The sequence below is a fragment of the Erinaceus europaeus genome, chromosome 3 (genome assembly GCF_950295315.1).
Source record: "Erinaceus europaeus chromosome 3, mEriEur2.1, whole genome shotgun sequence".
NCBI lineage: Eukaryota > Metazoa > Chordata > Mammalia > Eulipotyphla > Erinaceidae > Erinaceus > Erinaceus europaeus.
In genome coordinates this window covers 123586005-123603697 of record NC_080164.1, presented here as the reverse complement: position 1 = coordinate 123603697, position 17693 = coordinate 123586005, and the positions used below count along the sequence as shown (strand labels likewise).

Genomic DNA, 17693 nt, shown 5'->3' with positions numbered 1-17693 from the left:
GTAGAGACAGAAATTGTGAAGGAATTAATAGTCCACAGTAGAGACAACTGTTTCTTGGGCCAAGTTAGCATTATGGATGAAGAAAAAGTTTGGTCACATTGTGGATGTATTTTTAAGGAAAAGATTATGGAATTTCCTATAAGTTTAGATATGGTACATGAGAGAAAGAGTATAATTAAAGATGAATCCAAGAGATTTGGTCTGAGAAAATGAAGTTAACATTTTCTGTGATTATAAAGACTACGGGAGGAATGGACTCAGAAGAGAAGGTTGGAATTTCAAATGGGGACATATTGGGGTTGAGTAAGAGCACAAAGGCAATATGTGTAAGCAAAAATTCAAGAGACAAGGGGAAAAACATGAAGCCAAGCAGGAAACAGGAAAGTGGGGCATAAGTACATTGGGTAAAAGGTAAGCAGAATGAATATGGAAATGAAAAAGAAGAAAAATGTTTAAATAGAAGGTAATATAATGGATAGAGAGGGAGAGAGGTAACACCACTTTGAGTCATCAAGGTAATTGAAATGTTGATGGAGTTACAAACAAAAGAGCTAATAAATTGAAATGGAAGACTGAGAAATTGATCTTAATATAGAGTAAGTGCAGATGAATGATAATGAAGGCCAGAGGAGATAACATCTGCATTGAGAAAAAGGTAAATGAGACAAACAGTTCCTACAGATAGGTGAGAGGTAAAAGATGGTATCATGATGGACGCCGTTGAGAAGACTTGAGTGATGGTTGGAAGCAAAAAAAGATAAAAGAGAAAGTATTTGTGTTATCTGCAAAAGAAGCAGAGGTGAGTGAGATTTGAAGTAGATAGATGATGGAGAAGATGGGAGAGCTTGTGAATAAAAGGCTAAGAGCCTCACAAAAGAATGCAGAATATAAAGCACAAGTTAAGAGTCCAAGACAGCCCCAAGAAAAACCCAAGAACACTCAGCTCCTCCATTGTTCCTTATCTGTGTGACCTCCACAATGTAAGCTCAACTAACCAAAAAACAAATGGTTCAGGATTGAGGAATCAGTATAATGGTTCTGCAAAAGATTTTCCTGTCTGAGGTTCTGAGGTCCAAGATTCAATCTTCAGCACCATCATAAGTCAAAGCTAAACAGTGATCTGGTCTCTTCCCCATATGTGTGTGTGTAGACACACACACACACACACACACACACACACACACACATGCATATGTGTAATATCTTTTATCTAAAAAATACATAAAATATCTTTTAAAAAGAAACAGAGGTTCTACCAACTAACAAATTTACCATACTGGAAGGAATATTAAGAGGAGACACAGTGCTCAGAATAAGAGATGAACCCATAGGCATGTTTTCCTTTTGTTCCCATCTACTTAGGTTCTATTCAGCTCAGGAAATTGTGACTGTCATCAGCACATTGCTAAACCACTCCAGGGCTCAGTTTCTAGCCTGAGGGTAAATTGTTTTCCATTCATCTATTTCACCCATGGCACAGAAACTCTTTACGGCCATGGATTCCTGAGGAAACCAAGACCTTTCTCTCTTAAGCCCTTTAGACTTCACCTGTATAATCAGACTCAGCCCACAAAGCAACAATTCAAAATCCCCAACCTGAGCTCACTGGCATCTCCATGAAGCAGATCTTCTCTTGCAGATCATACACACACACACTTTCTATGTAATCTTTTCCTCTCCCTTAACTGTCATCATTCAGGTCTTCTCAGCAGTGTCCATCATTATAGCATGTTCTATCTCTCACCCATCTGAAAAAAAACTCACAACAAATGTCATAGAAGAGTCCCTGTGCTATTCCTGCTTTTCTCTGTTCTTGGGGGATTCCTGTTCCTCCTGGTCCTTCACCGCTGGTAGTTGTAAAACAAAATATTTTATAACTATCTTTATGAGATATTTATTTTATCAAATAAATAAAACATTTATTCTATTAAATTGTTTTAATTTATAATAAATAAATATTTTAATAAAAATTTTGTACATACTTTTTAGTAACCAGGAGTAAGAGAAAACTAACAAAATTTGAGAACTTATAACCATCCCCATTTTGTAACTGTATAAGATCTTTCTAAATGACACCATGTATTTGGGGAAGGATATTTGCAAAGAAAGGGCTGACAATTGTAAGTGATCCTTATGTCACATTTTGAATGAAACAGAAACTTTGAAATGTATCCCTTGTCACCTAAAAGTCCTTTCAGCCCCTAGAAAAGTAAAATATTACATAGAATTTTATATAAACATTTAAATAGAAGATGACACTTCTCCTTAAGTGGTCCATGGGCCACTCACCTCCCACTTAGCTACTTGTTAACAGTGTAGATTCTGGATTCCATCCCAGAACTAACCAGGTATTTCTGATGCTAAAGTCTAAAATCCACGGTTTAGATGATAATGGAGTAAAATTTGAAAACTTGTGACCAGTTGAGGAAAATCTCTGCAAAAATAGTTGCCAAAAATAATAAATACAGTGACCGTCTTGGTATCCAATATGTCACAAATCTGGCAAACACCTCCATTAATTTATTCACTTAACAAGTGAATACATTCAGCTTCTACTTTATTGGGGGCACTGTTCTGATGTGTGACAGATAAGTTGCCAAGTTAGTAAGAGATTTTTATATTTTTCTACACAGAAATACATGACTATAAAGAGTTAGAAAATAGGATCTGCTTTTTAGGAATTTTGAAGTCAACAAGTTTCATGAGAATTATATGTGCTCAACAGAACTAGAAGTCTTGGTATTAATTAGCATGATAACCAATGAAATATTCTGTCTTACTCTAGGTGAGAATTCCCTGAGTTTAGAATCTTTCCTGGGGTCAGGCGGTGGCACATTTGGTTAAGTGTGTGCATTACAGTGAGCAAGGATCCAGGTTCAAGCCCCTAGTCCCCACCTGCAGGGGAAAAGCTTCACAAGTGGTGAAGCAGGGCTGCAGGTCTCTCTCTCTCTCTCTCTCTCTCTCTCTCTCTCTCTCTCTCTATCTTCCCCTCTCAATTTCTCTCTGTCCCTACATAATAATAAATAAATAAAACATTAAAAACAACAACAACAAAGAATCCTTCCTGAGTGAAGGTACTAAAAGTATTGTCATCTGCTCAAAGGTTCCAGTTGCTGTTTCATAGTCTGGAATCATCACTGCTGTGCTAAGTGAATTGAGTTTTTGTGTTTGTTTTTGTTTTTTGAGGTTTAAAGGAGTCTATATGGTTGCTTAAAAAATACTTTCATTCAAAAGAGAGTCAGGGGGAGTCGGGCTGTAGCGCAGTGGGTTAAGCGCAGGTGGCGCAAAGCACAAGGACCGGCATAAGGATCCCGGTTCGAGCCCCGGCTCCCCACCTGCAGGGGAGTCACTTCACAGGCGGTGAAGCAGGTCTGCAGGTGTCTGTCTTTCTCTACTCCTCTCTGTATTCCCCTCCTCTCTCCATTTCTCTCTGTCCTATCCAACAACGACAACAACAATAATAATAACTACAACAATAAAACAACAAGGGCAACAAAAGGAAATAAATAAAATTAAATTAAATTAAAAAATTAAAAAAAAAAAAGAGAGGCAGGCTGGGAGTATGGATTGATCTGTCAAGGCCCATGTTCAGTGGAGAAGCAATTACAGAAGCGAGACCTTCCACCTTCTGCACCCCACAATGATGTTGGGTTCATACTCCCAGAGGGATCAAGATTAGGGAAGCTATCAAGGGTGGGATTGGATACAGAGCTTTGGGCGTTGACATTGTGTAGAAATGTATCCCTCTTATCCTGTAGTCTTGTCAATATTTCCATTTTATAAATAAAAAAATAAATACTTTCATTCCAGGTCCTAGACTGAAATCTGGGCATGGTAGAGATGAGGAAATGTCAACTCTGCCTTTTAAAGAAGTTCAAATCCAGTTTTAGTCTGCAGATTGGATTTCACTCTCAGAAGCTGTTGAATGTTTTCTCTTATTTAGGACCTTAATACAATCCTACAATAGGCTTCAGACCTTCTAAAAGCTGTCCAGAAAGCACATGAGCATTCTTGTCATTAGTAAATAGCTTTAATTACATAATGTAATAAATGTGAGCAGAAAGTGCATCATTCAATTTCCCCCCCCCCCAACTATGTAAGCTTGCTGAAAAAAAAGGAACCAGACACTTACACCTCTGAGCACAAATTTATCACAAATACCCAGTGTTCCAGAGTCTGCTCCTAACTGGACAGCAGAGGCAGAGAGCAAAGTCTGCTCAAGTTCACAGGCAAGGTCCTTAGGTTGAGGACATGGAGCAGACATGGCATTGTCCATCTTGCCCAACAGATAGGCTTATAAAGAGAAGACGCTGTTTTGAGGACCTTTGGACTTTATTTATTTATTTATTTATTTAGCTTGGGCCTCATATACCCATGATTCACTATTCCCAGGTCACTTTTTCATTCACCTGGAGATACAGAGATGGGGAAAAGACACCATACTGCCAGAGCTTCCCCAAGTACAGTGACACTCCCATGTGGTGCTGGGGCTCCAACTTGGACAATACACATGGCAAAACAGTCACCCTACCTGGTGAACTATCTCTCAGGCCCTTTTGTTTGACTTTGGTAAAATGTGAAGTTTTTCTCTCTCTGATACATTTTTAGAGAAATAGCATTTTAAAATTAGCTGAAAGCAAGGGGGAAAAAAAAGAATCTGGGGGTGATGGTAGATAGTATACTGGTTATGCAAAGAGATTCTCATGCCTGAGACCCCAAGTCCCAGGCACAACCCCAGATTGAACCCCAGTGCTCTGGTTAAAAAATAAAAAGAATTTTGTACATTGATTTTGTAGCCTGACACCTTCCTATATTGCCTAATAACTTCCAGTAGTTTGCTGCTGAATTCTTTTGGTTTTTCTATGTATACTATCATATCATATGCAAAGAGTGACAGCTTGACTTCTTCCCTTCCAATCTGTATTCCTTTGATTTCTTTCTCTTACCTGATTGTTATGGCAAGAACTTCCAATACTATGTTGAAGAGTAGTGGTGACAGTGCACAGCCCTGTCTAGTCCCCATTCTGAGAGGGAATGCTTTCAACTTCTATCCATTGAGTATGATGCTGGCTGTAGGTTTGCTATATATGGATTCCACTGTCTTGAGGAATTTCCTATCTATTCCCATTTTTTGTAGGGTTTTGAGCATGAATGGGTGTTGGATTTTGTCAAAGGCTTTCTCTGCATCTATTGAGATAATCATGTGGTTTTTGGCTTTGCTTTTATTGATGTGGTGAATGACATTGATTGACTTATGTATGTTGAACCAATCTTGCATTCCTGGGATAAATCCCACTTGGTCGTGATGAACAATCTTTTTGATATGCTGCTGTATTTGGTTGGCCAAGATCTTGTTTAATATTTTGGCATCTATGTTCATCAGAGATATTTGTCTGTAGTTTTCCTTTTTTGTTGTGTCCCTATCTGCTTTTCGTATCTGGGTGATGTTGGCTTCATAGAAGGTGGAAGGGAGTGTTCCTGTTTCTTCGATCTTACGGAAAAATTTTAGAAGTATGGGTACTAACTGTTTCCTGAAGGTTTTGTAGAATTCGTTTGTGAAGCCATCTGGTCCAGGACTTTTGTTGTTGGGGGATATTCTTAATAACAGTTTCTATTTCTTTGTCTGTGATTGGTGCATTTAGGTTTTGTAGTTCTTCTTGGTTCAGTATGACTGTGTTCTCAGTAAAATGTACTCTGTATTGATCTGTTTTTGTCACTTTAGTCAACTGAAAATACAGTAAGTTCATTTATTTACTTCCAGAGTTTACTGGAATTTTTGAATATGAACCACACCAGTGAAAGAATATTTTTCTCAGCGCTGGGTGGTGGTGTGCCCAGTAATGTTACAATGTACAAAGACCTGGGTTCATGTGCTTAGTTCCCATCAGCATGAGGGAAGCTTTGCTATCAGTAAAAGAATGCTGCAGACATGTCTTTCTTTCTCTGTCCCTCTCTATCCCCCCTTTCCCTTTCAATTTCTCTGTCTCTACCCTAAATAAATATAATAAAATATTTTTAAAACATCTTATTTTTCTCTATAAAAATAGGGCAGGATATAGTGAGTGGGAAACTATACCAAAGCTGGGCCATGAACAACAACAACAACAAAAAAACATGAGAGTCCTCCTCTGGCTGCTGTCTGAAACTACAGGTCTCCAACATGAACTTCCATCATCACCTGAGGGCTTATAGATTTTTTTTTGTAAAGAAGAAGATTTCTGGGCTCCATTCCCAGAATATCTTATTCAGTAGGTCTCAGACAGGTAGGCATTTGCATGTCGGATCCAATCAGGTAGGAATGGAAGGACTACAAGCTTCTACACTGGATCAATGTTATGAAGAAAAGGAAGTCAGTTCCATGACAGGAAAAGATCCCTGTCTAAACAGGGGTCCCAGAGATGTGAATGGGAAGTAAATATCAAGTTTAAGAAGATTGCATATGTGAATCTTCCTGGCATAAGGAGACTGCCTTAAATCCCCCTGGTCAGCAGGAGCATGGAATTCCAGCAGCTGAAAGGCACCCACTCCCTGTGTCTGCCACAGGGAAAGGCATCTCTTGACAGAATGCCAAAGAGGAAGGGAAAAGAGAAATAAAGCAGGACTTCATATTCACCATAATAAGATTAAAAAAAAAAATCTCTGGGTGGGGGGTGAAGGTAAATGTTCGGCTTCATGGGGTGGGGGGAAAGGGGAGGGGAAGGGACACAGACCTTTGAGAATAAAAAAAATTATTTAAAAAAATAATTTTTGTTAATTCCAAGAGCAGCAAGAAGACACTTAAGGGTGCTAAGCAAAGCAAATATTATCAGAAATGTCCTATATACTCTGAGTATGGTCTGGTAGATACATAGATAGATAGATAGATAGATAGATAGATAGATAGATAGATAGATAGATGATGCCCAGAGTAGAAATAAGGAGATCACTTTTTGGCTGGTTGGTTGTTGTTTTTTACAATGTAAAGAGACTTGGAGAGAGAGAAAGAGAGAGAGAGAGAGAGAGAGGAAGAAACCTGTCTCTTGCTCATGCCCATGTGATGGCCCTGAGGATTACTCAACACCTGTTGGAGTCCAGCCACACCAGCAACAATGTGCTATAGGAGGCTGAAAGTAAAATAACTGAAAGATGTCTTAATAGAATTGAAAGATTATTTCCCCATTCTATGAAAACAAAGTACATCTGAGTATAAATCCAGGACAGTCATCCTGGACATACACAGAAGCCCAAGTCCTTCATGTACAGAGGACTATATTACAAGCAGCTTGTTCTTTTTTTGCTCCACAATTATTGCTCCAATAATAGTTGGTGTGGTGTGATACACCTGTTTACTTTGCAACTTTTTTTTTAATTTTTTATTTAAGAAACGATTAATGAACAAAACCATAAGGTAGGAGGGGTACAACCCCACACAATTCCCATCACCCAATCTCCATATCCCACCCCCTCCCCTGATAGCTTTCCCATTCTCTATCCCTCTGGGAGCATGGACCCAGGGTCATTGAGGGTTGCAGAAGGTAGAAGGTCTGGCTTTTTTTGTAATTGCTTCCCTGCTGAACATGGGCATTGACTGGTCAGTCCATACTCTCAGTCTGCCTCTCTCTTTCCCTAGTAGGGTGTGTCTCTGGGGAAGCTGAGCTCCAGGACACATTGGTGGGGTCTTCAATCCAGGGAAGCCTGGCCAGCATCCTGGTGGCATCTGGAACCTGGTGATTGAAAAGAGAGTTAACATACAAAGCCAAACAATTTGTTGAGCAATCATGGACCCAAAGCTTGGAATAGTGGAGAGGAAGTGTTAGGGAGGTACTCACTGCAAACTCTAGTGTACTTCTGCTTTCAGGTATATATTTTGCAGTAGTTTATGCATACGTGTGAACATAAGCTCTCTCTCACAGAAACTGGTGTATATCTAGGTTATGGGACTTTGTTAGAAAGTGAACCACCTGAGATGAAATTAGAGTGTACTATAAAAGGAAAGGTCTCACCCGAGTAATGAAGCTGAAGGGTTGTCATTCCACACGTGAAGTCTCTGGACACAGTCTGAGGTGAAGCATGTTGAGGTGGCAATCGTTGCATTGGTTAGGTTGTGATCAGCGGATGCAATATTATTTGGTATGGATTGGGAGACGCATACGGGAAAGTGGGCCCTATCCAAGGGTTCCAGGACTGGGGGAAGTAGGGGCTCTATAGTGGAGATGTGAGGTTCCTGCTGTCTTAGGGTTCAAAAAGACAATCGACTTTGCAACTTTTTTAAAATCTATATGGCTTGTATTAAAAACTGCTAAAGATAAGTTTAAGTTATGGGAAATTGAGGTGCAAGACGTTAACATGAGCTGAATATCAATCATATTCTACATTCTTTCATCTCTATACCCAGGCCCACAGCAAATCCAGTCAGCTTCACCGCTTACGTGTGACATATCATAAACCATAGAGGGAAAGGAAGAAGAGTGTATCTTTTTCATGCAAGACTGTTGGAAAACAAGTTAGTGTATTAAAATAGCCCTGTAACACATTATCCTGCTTTATTTATCTCCTGACATTTGTCCCTATGTGAAACTGTCATATTACTCATCCTCCCCACCCTGAAAGTAAGTACAGCCTTGCTGACACCTTGGTTATATTTAGAAAGACCCATATTCTAACCTACAGTGTTGTAACAAATTCTCTGTGTTGTATAAAAAGACTAAATTTAGGGAGTCAGACAGTAGTGCAGGGGGTTAAGCACATGTGGCATGAAGTGCAAGGGCCAGTGTAAGGATCCCGGTTTGAGCCCCCGAATCCCCACCTGCTGAGGGGTCGCTTCACAAGTGGTGAAGCAGGTCTGCAGGTGTCTATCTTTCTCTCCCCCTCTCTATCTTCCCTCCTCTCTCCATTTCTATCCTATCTAACAACTACAACATCAATAACAATGACAATAATAACTATAACAACAATAAAAAAACAACAAGGGCAACAAGAGGAAAATAGATAAGTACATATAAAAACACTAAATTTATGTTGCAGTTACCTGGAACAGCAATAGGAAACTGGTAAAAAAAATTTCTCCTAGTAAACATCTGATGAGACAGTACTATTTCAGTAATAGATGGAAGAGCTAAAGAATTAATAGTTAGCAGTCAATATATAAAATAATGTATAGTTATTTTATTCAATTTAATTATTATATATTTGATACAGAGAGAGACTGGCAGTGAAGAAACTGCCCCAGTGCTGGTGGGGTTCAGGGCTTGGTCTTGTACCTGGGCCCATCATTTTATCAGGTGTGTCACCAACCAACCCCTGTATAGTTATTTTAGTTCTATATGGAATGTCCACTTATTTTTGGCATGCCACCTGCTTATAGAAAGATTTCACTTCCCCTTGAAGAGTAATAGCACTTAAAGTCCTAGCACCCTAAAATTTAAAGTGTGGCTTCTGAACTGGCAGCACCAAATCACCTGGAAACAGGTTAGAAATGCAAATTCTCAGAACTAATCCCAGACTTACTTGATAAAAATCTGTCTCAGGTTACCACATACTTATTGACTGGTTCAGTGAGCTCCACAGGTGAGTCTGATGCTGACTCCAGTTTTAGAATCACCTGTCTACACAGCTCTTTATCTCCTGTTATTCATGCAGACAGGGGACCCAGGTATTGCATATGTCTGCTCCTTCTAGCTTTTATTCTCTTTTTAAATAAGCTTTTCCAAGAATTTCTTAGTTCTTTTTTCTTTTTAAAAGTTTTGTTCATTTATTAATGAGAAAGATAAGAGGAGAGAGAGAAAAATATTAGACATCACTCTGGTACATGCGCTGCCAGGAATTGAACTCAGTACCTCATGCTTGAGAGTCCAATACTTTGTCCACTGTGCCACTCCCCAGACCACTATTTCTTCTGACTTTCAAACAATATTGTCTTGCACAATGAATGTTTCTGTGCTCTACTACAATCAGCTACAACTAGGAACAAACAGCTTTTCAAGTGGATCTAATATGAAGTTGCTACTTTGGATAAAATTAGAAATATAAAAATCAGAATTGATTTGTAAAAAAGTATCTGGGCTGTGAACCAGAGAACAGACTTCTACTGAACAGGGAAAGTGATGTGGCAGGGCTCCCCTACTGCTTTCCTTCTGATCCATGTGCTGCCTGGGCCACCCTGAGGTCAGCTGCATGTGAGTCACAGACCCCTGGGTCTGATGTGGAAGCAGCTCAGTGTGATCCCACTAGGAACAAAAATTTACCAAAAAAGATTTCATAAAAATCTTTAGGAAGTTCCCAATTCATAGAGGAAGAGGAAGAAGATAATGTTTCCTTTTGTTCAAAAAGTTGTTAGAAAACATTAGTGTGTTAAAATATCAAATCCATCATAAAGGGATTTTACCAGCATAAAGGGATTCTCTTAAAAGATATCAATTCTAGAGCCCATCCCAACTTTTCTTCAGGAGCTTGAAAAAATGCCATACCTATTCTTTACCTTTCTCTTTTCTCCTCTTCTTCTGTATTCTACCATCTAATAATACTCCTTGAGAGGAGAGGAGGAGATAGAGAGGGAAAGAGACAGAGAGACACTTGCGGCCCTGCATCACCACTCACAAAGCTTTCCCCCAGCAGGTGGGATCAAGGAGATCGAACCTGTCTCTTCAAATTGTTATGTGTGCACTTAACCATGTGTGGCACCACTTGGCCCTATTACTTCTTTCTGAGACAATAAAGTACTTTGTTTTTTAGAGACAAAGACAAAACAGTGCATTACAAATGAAAAAAAGAAAAATGTCCTGGTTTCTGTATCATATAAGTAAGGGTGCCAGGGTGAGCAGTTCCTTCAAGGAAGAGTTAGGCAAGTTTAGAACTCGCTGATAATTTCAGGTCTACAGTTTTACTTCAATCAAGATAGCCCTCCTCTTCCCAACTTTCATTTTTCAGACCATGCGGCCCAATTCTTCATTTGCAAAGGAAATGGGAATGACCTACTTTGTTAGCTGAGAAAGGTCTTTATGCAAAGGGTGAAAGACAGCCTTCCTTATCATTGAAGCCAGAAAAGAGGCCAGTTGCACAAAGTTTTGGAATTGCAGTTGCACACCTACAAGGTTTGCAGTTTTAATTTTTCCGAGGATTCAAGTTGACAGTAGCAAAGGGATAAAGTGGGCTAAGCGAATTCTGCTATTATTTGCACATAGCAGTAAGAAATTATTTGTCTTGGCAAAAGTTTTCATGATAAGACTACTTATTCTTTTCTGTTGTTCTCTTATTTCTTGCTACCACCTACCCTAAAACATGTAGGAGTTTACATTATGTTTTTGTGGAACATAAGATAAAAAGTATATATAAAGGTATTGTGAATATTTTGCATACTTATGTAGTATTCAAAAGTATTCAGAAATATAGCATATAAAATGAAAACCACAATCTAAATCCTTAGAAAATCATCAGTCAATTTTATGTACATATCTGCCTTTCTGTTTAACTCAAAGTTTCTTTATAAAAGAGCTTAAGTTTTAATTTTAGCCTTTGAGCTTAAAGTAAAATTGTTAACTAATTGCCTTGCTACAGGTAAGCATTATGAATAAAAACCAATGTCTGTATGAGCAAGCTAAATGTGTAAGAGATCAAGTTGGTGTTTTTATTATCCCTGGCTTTTATTTCTTTTTAAGATTTATTTATAAATTTATTTATTTACTTATTGGGTAGAGACAGAGAGAAGTCAAGGGGGGAGGAGATAGAGAGGGAGAAAGGACACCTGCTGCACTATTTCACCACACATGAATGTTTCCCCCCAGCCCCATGGGTGGGGAGTTAGGGGATTGAACTCAGGTTCTTGTACATTTTAACATGTGTGTTCTACCAAGTGCACCATCACCCAACCCAGCCTTTTATTTCTTTGAAGAATTTTTTTTTCCAAAATATCTAAAAATCACAGGGACAACTAGTTATATAAAAGAAAGTCTTTACTGGAGAAGGGATAATTTGTGAGTTTGGAAATTTGTCTAACACACACAGTCTATAAAGCAAGGTTTTTTAAAAAAAGAAAGAAAGAAAGCAAAATTCTGGTTTTATATTGAGTAGAGTTAAGGTGACTGGTAGAATTAAGATGATGTGGCAATCTATATATATTTAGGAATTTTCTTTTATTCATTTATTTATTATTGGATAGAGAAAGAGAGAAATTGAATAGGGAGGGGGACTTAAAGAGAGAGAGAGAGACAGAGAGACTCCTGGAAACCTCCTTCACTACTGGTCAAGCTTTCCCTCTGCAGGTGGGGTCTTTTTGCACTGTAATGTGTGTACTTAACCCGGTGTCCCACTGCCTGGCCCCTATATCTAGGAATTTTCCAGGAAAGCAGTATATGTTGGTGAAGGAGAGAGGTGGGATGCAAAGTTGAGGAAAATACAACTGTATATATAATTATGCATCACCTCTAGATAAAATGGTGGAGAGTTGAGTGTCTATTTTAGTATATTAATGAGGAGAGATGTGACTTGTTGGTCAAGAGGGTCTCTATTACATAATGTCCATGGACTAGTCCAGTCAGGGACCCGAGGTCCTTATCAGTCCAAAGTGATTTCTTAGTTCAGTCAAAGACAGAAAAGCAAACGTTTTCAAGGAGGGCCTGACACGTTGTTCAAACTACAAACTTTAGCCAACGTGTGTTGTCTTCATTTCATTTCTTTAATCCTCAGCATTGTCAACAAAGGAAAGGGGCATAATTTTATATGAAGTTTTGGTTATTTTACTTCAAAACATTTTGAGTCCATGCTCCCAAGTAAGGCAACTTATAGTTTCTTGTGTTGCTGCCATGATGGTTGCCTGCCTGGATGGAGCCTGAACACTTTTTAGCAAATCTGCAAGAGACTAAAGTAACTCAAATACAAGAAGCATGGTCATCAGCGAGTAAGTCTTTGGTGGCTACACTGAGTTGTCTTTTTTCTGATGTTTGTTCTTGTCGTGTGGTAGCCTCTAAAATTGTGGCTTTTGTTAATACTTAGTAGGTTTAAATTATAGTCCCTTCACCAGAGTGGAGCAGGATTTTTTGGATTCCAGGAAAGGGATATGGTATCTACTTAACTATCCTTTGAATCCCCACTAAAGCAAAAGAGAGAACTCTTATTTATAAGGAATATTTAATATCTACTTATAGGTGTAAGGCATCCACCCACCATGCTATCATTAGCCATACATATCACACTTTTAGAAAGTTAAATAGAAATGATTCCTTCCTATCAGATGAATGGCATGATAAGATTGAAGAACTTGCTTCTTGTAAGTCCGTTATTCATGGAGATTGTCAGAATGTGGGTAATACCCCTCTGCTGAGCAGCTAGCTGCAATTCAGGCAACAAAGTGCAAAGTACATCTAGGCACTTTACAGTTAACTCTGAATCCACTATTACTCATTCAAACCAAGCAGGGCAATTTTTTTTTGCCTCCAGCGTTATTCCCGGGGCTCGGTACTTGCACCACAAATCCACTGCTCCTGGAGGCCATTTTCCCCCCTTTTGTTACCCTGGTTGTTTTTACCATTGTTGTGGTTATTATTATCGTTGTCACTGATGTCATTGTTGTTGGACAGGACAGAGAGAAATGGAGAGAGGAGGGAAAGCCAGAGAGGGGGAGAGAAAGACAGATACCTGCAGACCCACTTTACTGCCCGTGAAGCGACTCCCCTGCAGGTGGGGAGCCAGGGGCTTGAACCCGGATCCTCCCTCCGGTCCCTGCACCTTGCGCCACATGCTCTTAACCCACTGCGCTACTGCCTGACCCCCTAAGCATGGCATCTTAAAGGAACAGGAGCCCCTAGACTCAGCAGCGACTATACCGCTGTTTTTACCTGCTAAGTCTCTCACTGGTCTCTATCTACTCTTTCAAGACCTATAATAAATAAAATTATCATTAATGATGTTTTGTTTTGTTTTGTTTTTGCCTATGGAGTTTTGTGCTCTTAACTCTTCAACTTCCATTACAAATAGCATCTGTTCCTTGAAGTTCTCAATGTCTCTAAGAGTGTGACTGAGCCCTCACACACTGTACTCACACAGTGATTATATAACTGTGAGTGAATGACATTGGAACACAGCCTTCTGCTGGAAGACATATAATATACTAATATATTAACTTTGATGCATATACTAATCATACAGAACTCCTGTAATTAGTTTACTCTATTCAAGTATAAAGACATCTTAGTATTTGGAATATGCCCCCCTCAATAATAGCTGGCAACTTCCCACTTTCTGGTAATTACTTCCCTTACATTGCACCACTAATTTGTCTGAATTTTACCCTAATACTTTTATTTTGCTGATATCTTTTACTCCATATTCTAAATTTATTCAAAGAGCAATCAGTAGTCAGCCTGAAAGACCTTGCCTGTAGTTTCCTGTAGTGAGAAAAAAAAAAAAAAGAAGATGTTTGTGTTATTCTGTTACTCAATGTTTCTTATTGTTTAGGAATTGGCCAATTTTCTCTGTAAAGGGCTAGATAGCAAATATTTCAGGCTTTGTGGGCCATATGGTTTTTGTCATAACTACTCAACTCTGCAGTTTTTGAAAGAAATCAGTTACAGAGAATAAGCAAAGAAATTAGTGCATCTGGGGAGTTGGGTGGTACCACAGCTGGTTAAGCGCAGGTGGAGCAAAGCGCAAGGACCCGCATAAGGATCCTGGTTCTAGCCCCCAGCTCCCCACCTGCAGAGGAGTCGCTTCACAGGTGGTGAAGCAAATCTGCAGGTGTCTTTCTCTTCCCCTCTCTGTCTTCCCCTCCTCTCTCCATTTCTCTCTGTCCTATTCAACGATGATGGCATCAACAACAATAACTACAACAATAAAACAACAAGGGCATCAAAAGGGAATAAATAAATAAAATAAAAATAAAATAAAACTTAAAAAAGGAAAAAGAAATTAGTGCATCTGTATTCTAATAAAACTTGGTGTATAAAATCAGATGGCCTGGGACCACAGTTGGTCAATTCCCTGGGACATCTGGAAACTTTATTTCCATGAAAGAAGATTTAGTCTGCTTCTGTTAAGGTACAGAAACATTTTCCAAGCAACTTGTTTCCAGAGACTAATCTTTCTAATTATACATGGTCCCAAGGCAAATACTTCGAAGGATGCTTGTATGCTATTTTGCTACACAGTCTTATCAGAAACAGAAGCTGAGGGAATAGGATTATGTAAAAATTCATTTGCTTTAATAACAGCTCCCATAGCTCAAAATATCAGGGACTATATCCCAAAAGAACCAGTATTTCCTGTCTGCTACTCCAACATTCAATAATGGAAATTACAGACATGTTCAAGTTCTTTAGGATTAGTACAGTTTGCAGAAAATACACCACAACAATGACATTAGTACACAACCCAGTGCATCTTAGTGTAATCTGAAACTGACCCCCCTACCCCCCAGAGACACACACACAAGCCAAGGAAAGACTGAAAAAAAAAAAAAGAGAGAGAGAGAAAAGAGAAAGAAAAAAGGATCAGGCTACTCTGGGTTGGTAGGTAGCAGTGTTTAGTTTTTCTGTTTGTTTGCTTGCTTGCTTGCCTGCTTGCCTGCTTGCCTGCTTGCTTGCTTGCTTGATTGCCAGCTTGCTTGCTTATTTAGTTGGTTTTTAACCAGAGCAGTAGTCAAGCTCTGACTTATAGTGGTGTGTGTATATGTAAATGTGTGTGTGTGCACATGTGTGTTGTTTTGGGAAACTGAATGAAAGCCATTTACATAACCATTTTACTGTCTCCCCAACCCAGAAGCAGCTTTAAGGAAGAATTTTCATTTATGAGTGGTTCTTTTGGGTGGCTAAGAGGAGGCATTTTCTGCTAGACTTTATAGAAGCTTTAACTGTGGTAACTCATAAACAACATAACATATCACACACCCTCTCAAGGGCCATGACATTGGAGTAGTTTGTGGGAATACACATTCCTAGGGCAGGAGCTTGAGAAGTTGTAGCTTGCCTAAGTCCAGATGACCAGTCAGTTCCTTGGTCATGCTGTTTTGACTGCCTTCCCTAACAAAAGACTCCAAAGGAACACAATTAGTGTGCACAGTGTTATTTGCAGCAAAACTACACACTAGCATGGGAATCTTCTTTTATTTCTGTGAGACACAGAGAGAGAAATATATATATATATAGAGAGAGAATAGTTTAGTAGGAAAGACAAAATTTAAGACCAGAAATTTCTAGCAAGGTTAGATGGTAAGTAAGGGTAGAAAAGAAGAAAACAGGATAGAAGTGTTGGGGGAAAGCAAACTTTTAATCTGGTGGGTCAAGAAACTACTCACGATAGTGACTTGGGAGTAGAATTAAAGAAAATAAATGCACCGGCAATACTGAGGAGGGCTGGGGGAGGAGTAGGGTCATTCTGCATTGAGGATTTGGCAAATACAAAGATTGTGATGTGAACATATATATGGAGTGTTCAAGGAGCATCAGGAAGTCCAAGAACTACATTATAGCAAGTGAAGAGAGATTGGTAGGAAAGGAGATCAAAGGGAACAACAAGGAGAACACATCTGGCTTTTGAAGGCAATGAAAGAGTGTTGGCTTTGATTCTGAATAGATGGGAAATTAGTAGGAAGTTCTGAGCAAAGGAGAGATGATTACATTTAAACAGATTGAATCCTTTAGGAAACTGTTTCAGTAACTCAATGAGAGACAGGAACTAGGCCTCACAAGGCAGGTAGAATAATCATTCTGAGAGGTTAAGTATCAGAGAGAAGGATGGAGGTGTGATAAGAAACTCACCTGTGAGACTCCACTTGTCATGTGGGAGAAGTTAAATGCAGGGTTGTAACTGTTACTGAACAATTGCCACTCCAGAAGAGTCAGGTACCTACCATCTACTTACTACAGACCTAACTTTGATTAGTTACATGCTGAAAAAGCACATATAAAGTTAATTATCTCATAGCTATCTCCTGTTAAAGAACACCTTCCTCTCCACTTTTGCCTTCAGTAATTTTTTTTCTATCTGTGACTGTGTATGAGATTTAGTTATGAATTAGCACTTACAATGTCTGTTGATGTCACTAGAATGTTTCAGTTTTCAATAGCCCATAGTTTTCAATCGTTTTATGTTAAAATGATAGAACAGTAAAGAATACATTGAGTGAATTTTGTTAGCACCTTCATGAAGTGAATGACTTATTGTCCTTTACTATTAAAAGAAGCTAAGACTGACTGTAACTGGGTGTCACCTTTTTTTAGGGAACAGCTTAATTCTTTATTGAAAAATTATAACATTTCTTATGGGAACCAGAAAAATCTGCAAATTGAATATGGACAGGTAAGCCCATCAAAGGGATATTTTCTCCCATTTATTAGTATGTATTTTCTCTGTGGTGGTAGTTTCTGTCATTGTGCAGAAACACTTTAATTTTCATCTTATTTCATTTTATTTTCATTTCATAGTTTGTTTATCTTTGATTTTGTATTTGTTGTTTTGGAGCTACCAGACTTACCTAAGGTCAATGCTAAGCCATACATCATGTTTTCTTTGACGTGTCTTTTTATGTTCTTTGGTCCAATTTGAATTAATTGGCATGTGTGGTGTTAGTGGCCTAATTAACCATTAACCTGTAGATTTATTCCTGGGCTTTGAATTCTGGCTTCTGTATTTTCCAAATCAACTAGACTTTTAATGCACGAATGACAAAAGACAAATACTTACAGAAGACAATAGATTAAAAAGGCAGTTCTATGAGAATATGCTTT

General features: G+C 38.8%; 1 protein-coding gene across 6 annotated transcripts in view; it reads left to right on the top strand.

The window, feature by feature from the left end:
• RASSF6 (Ras association domain family member 6) overlaps positions 1 to 17693 on the top strand; it is a 51676-nt gene that overhangs the window by 15267 nt on the left and 18716 nt on the right. For 4 of the 6 annotated variants that reach the window (XM_016188365.2, XM_060187851.1, XM_060187850.1 and 1 more), the window contains exon 3: positions 17187 to 17265. The exons of 1 other annotated variant lie outside the window; for it this stretch is intronic. In XM_016188365.2, coding sequence (XP_016043851.1) covers positions 17187 to 17265 — 79 coding nt within the window. Of the gene's footprint in view, positions 1 to 12673; positions 12872 to 17186; positions 17266 to 17693 lie in introns of those variants that run through there. One more of the 6 variants, XM_060187852.1, reaches the window with a different exon arrangement.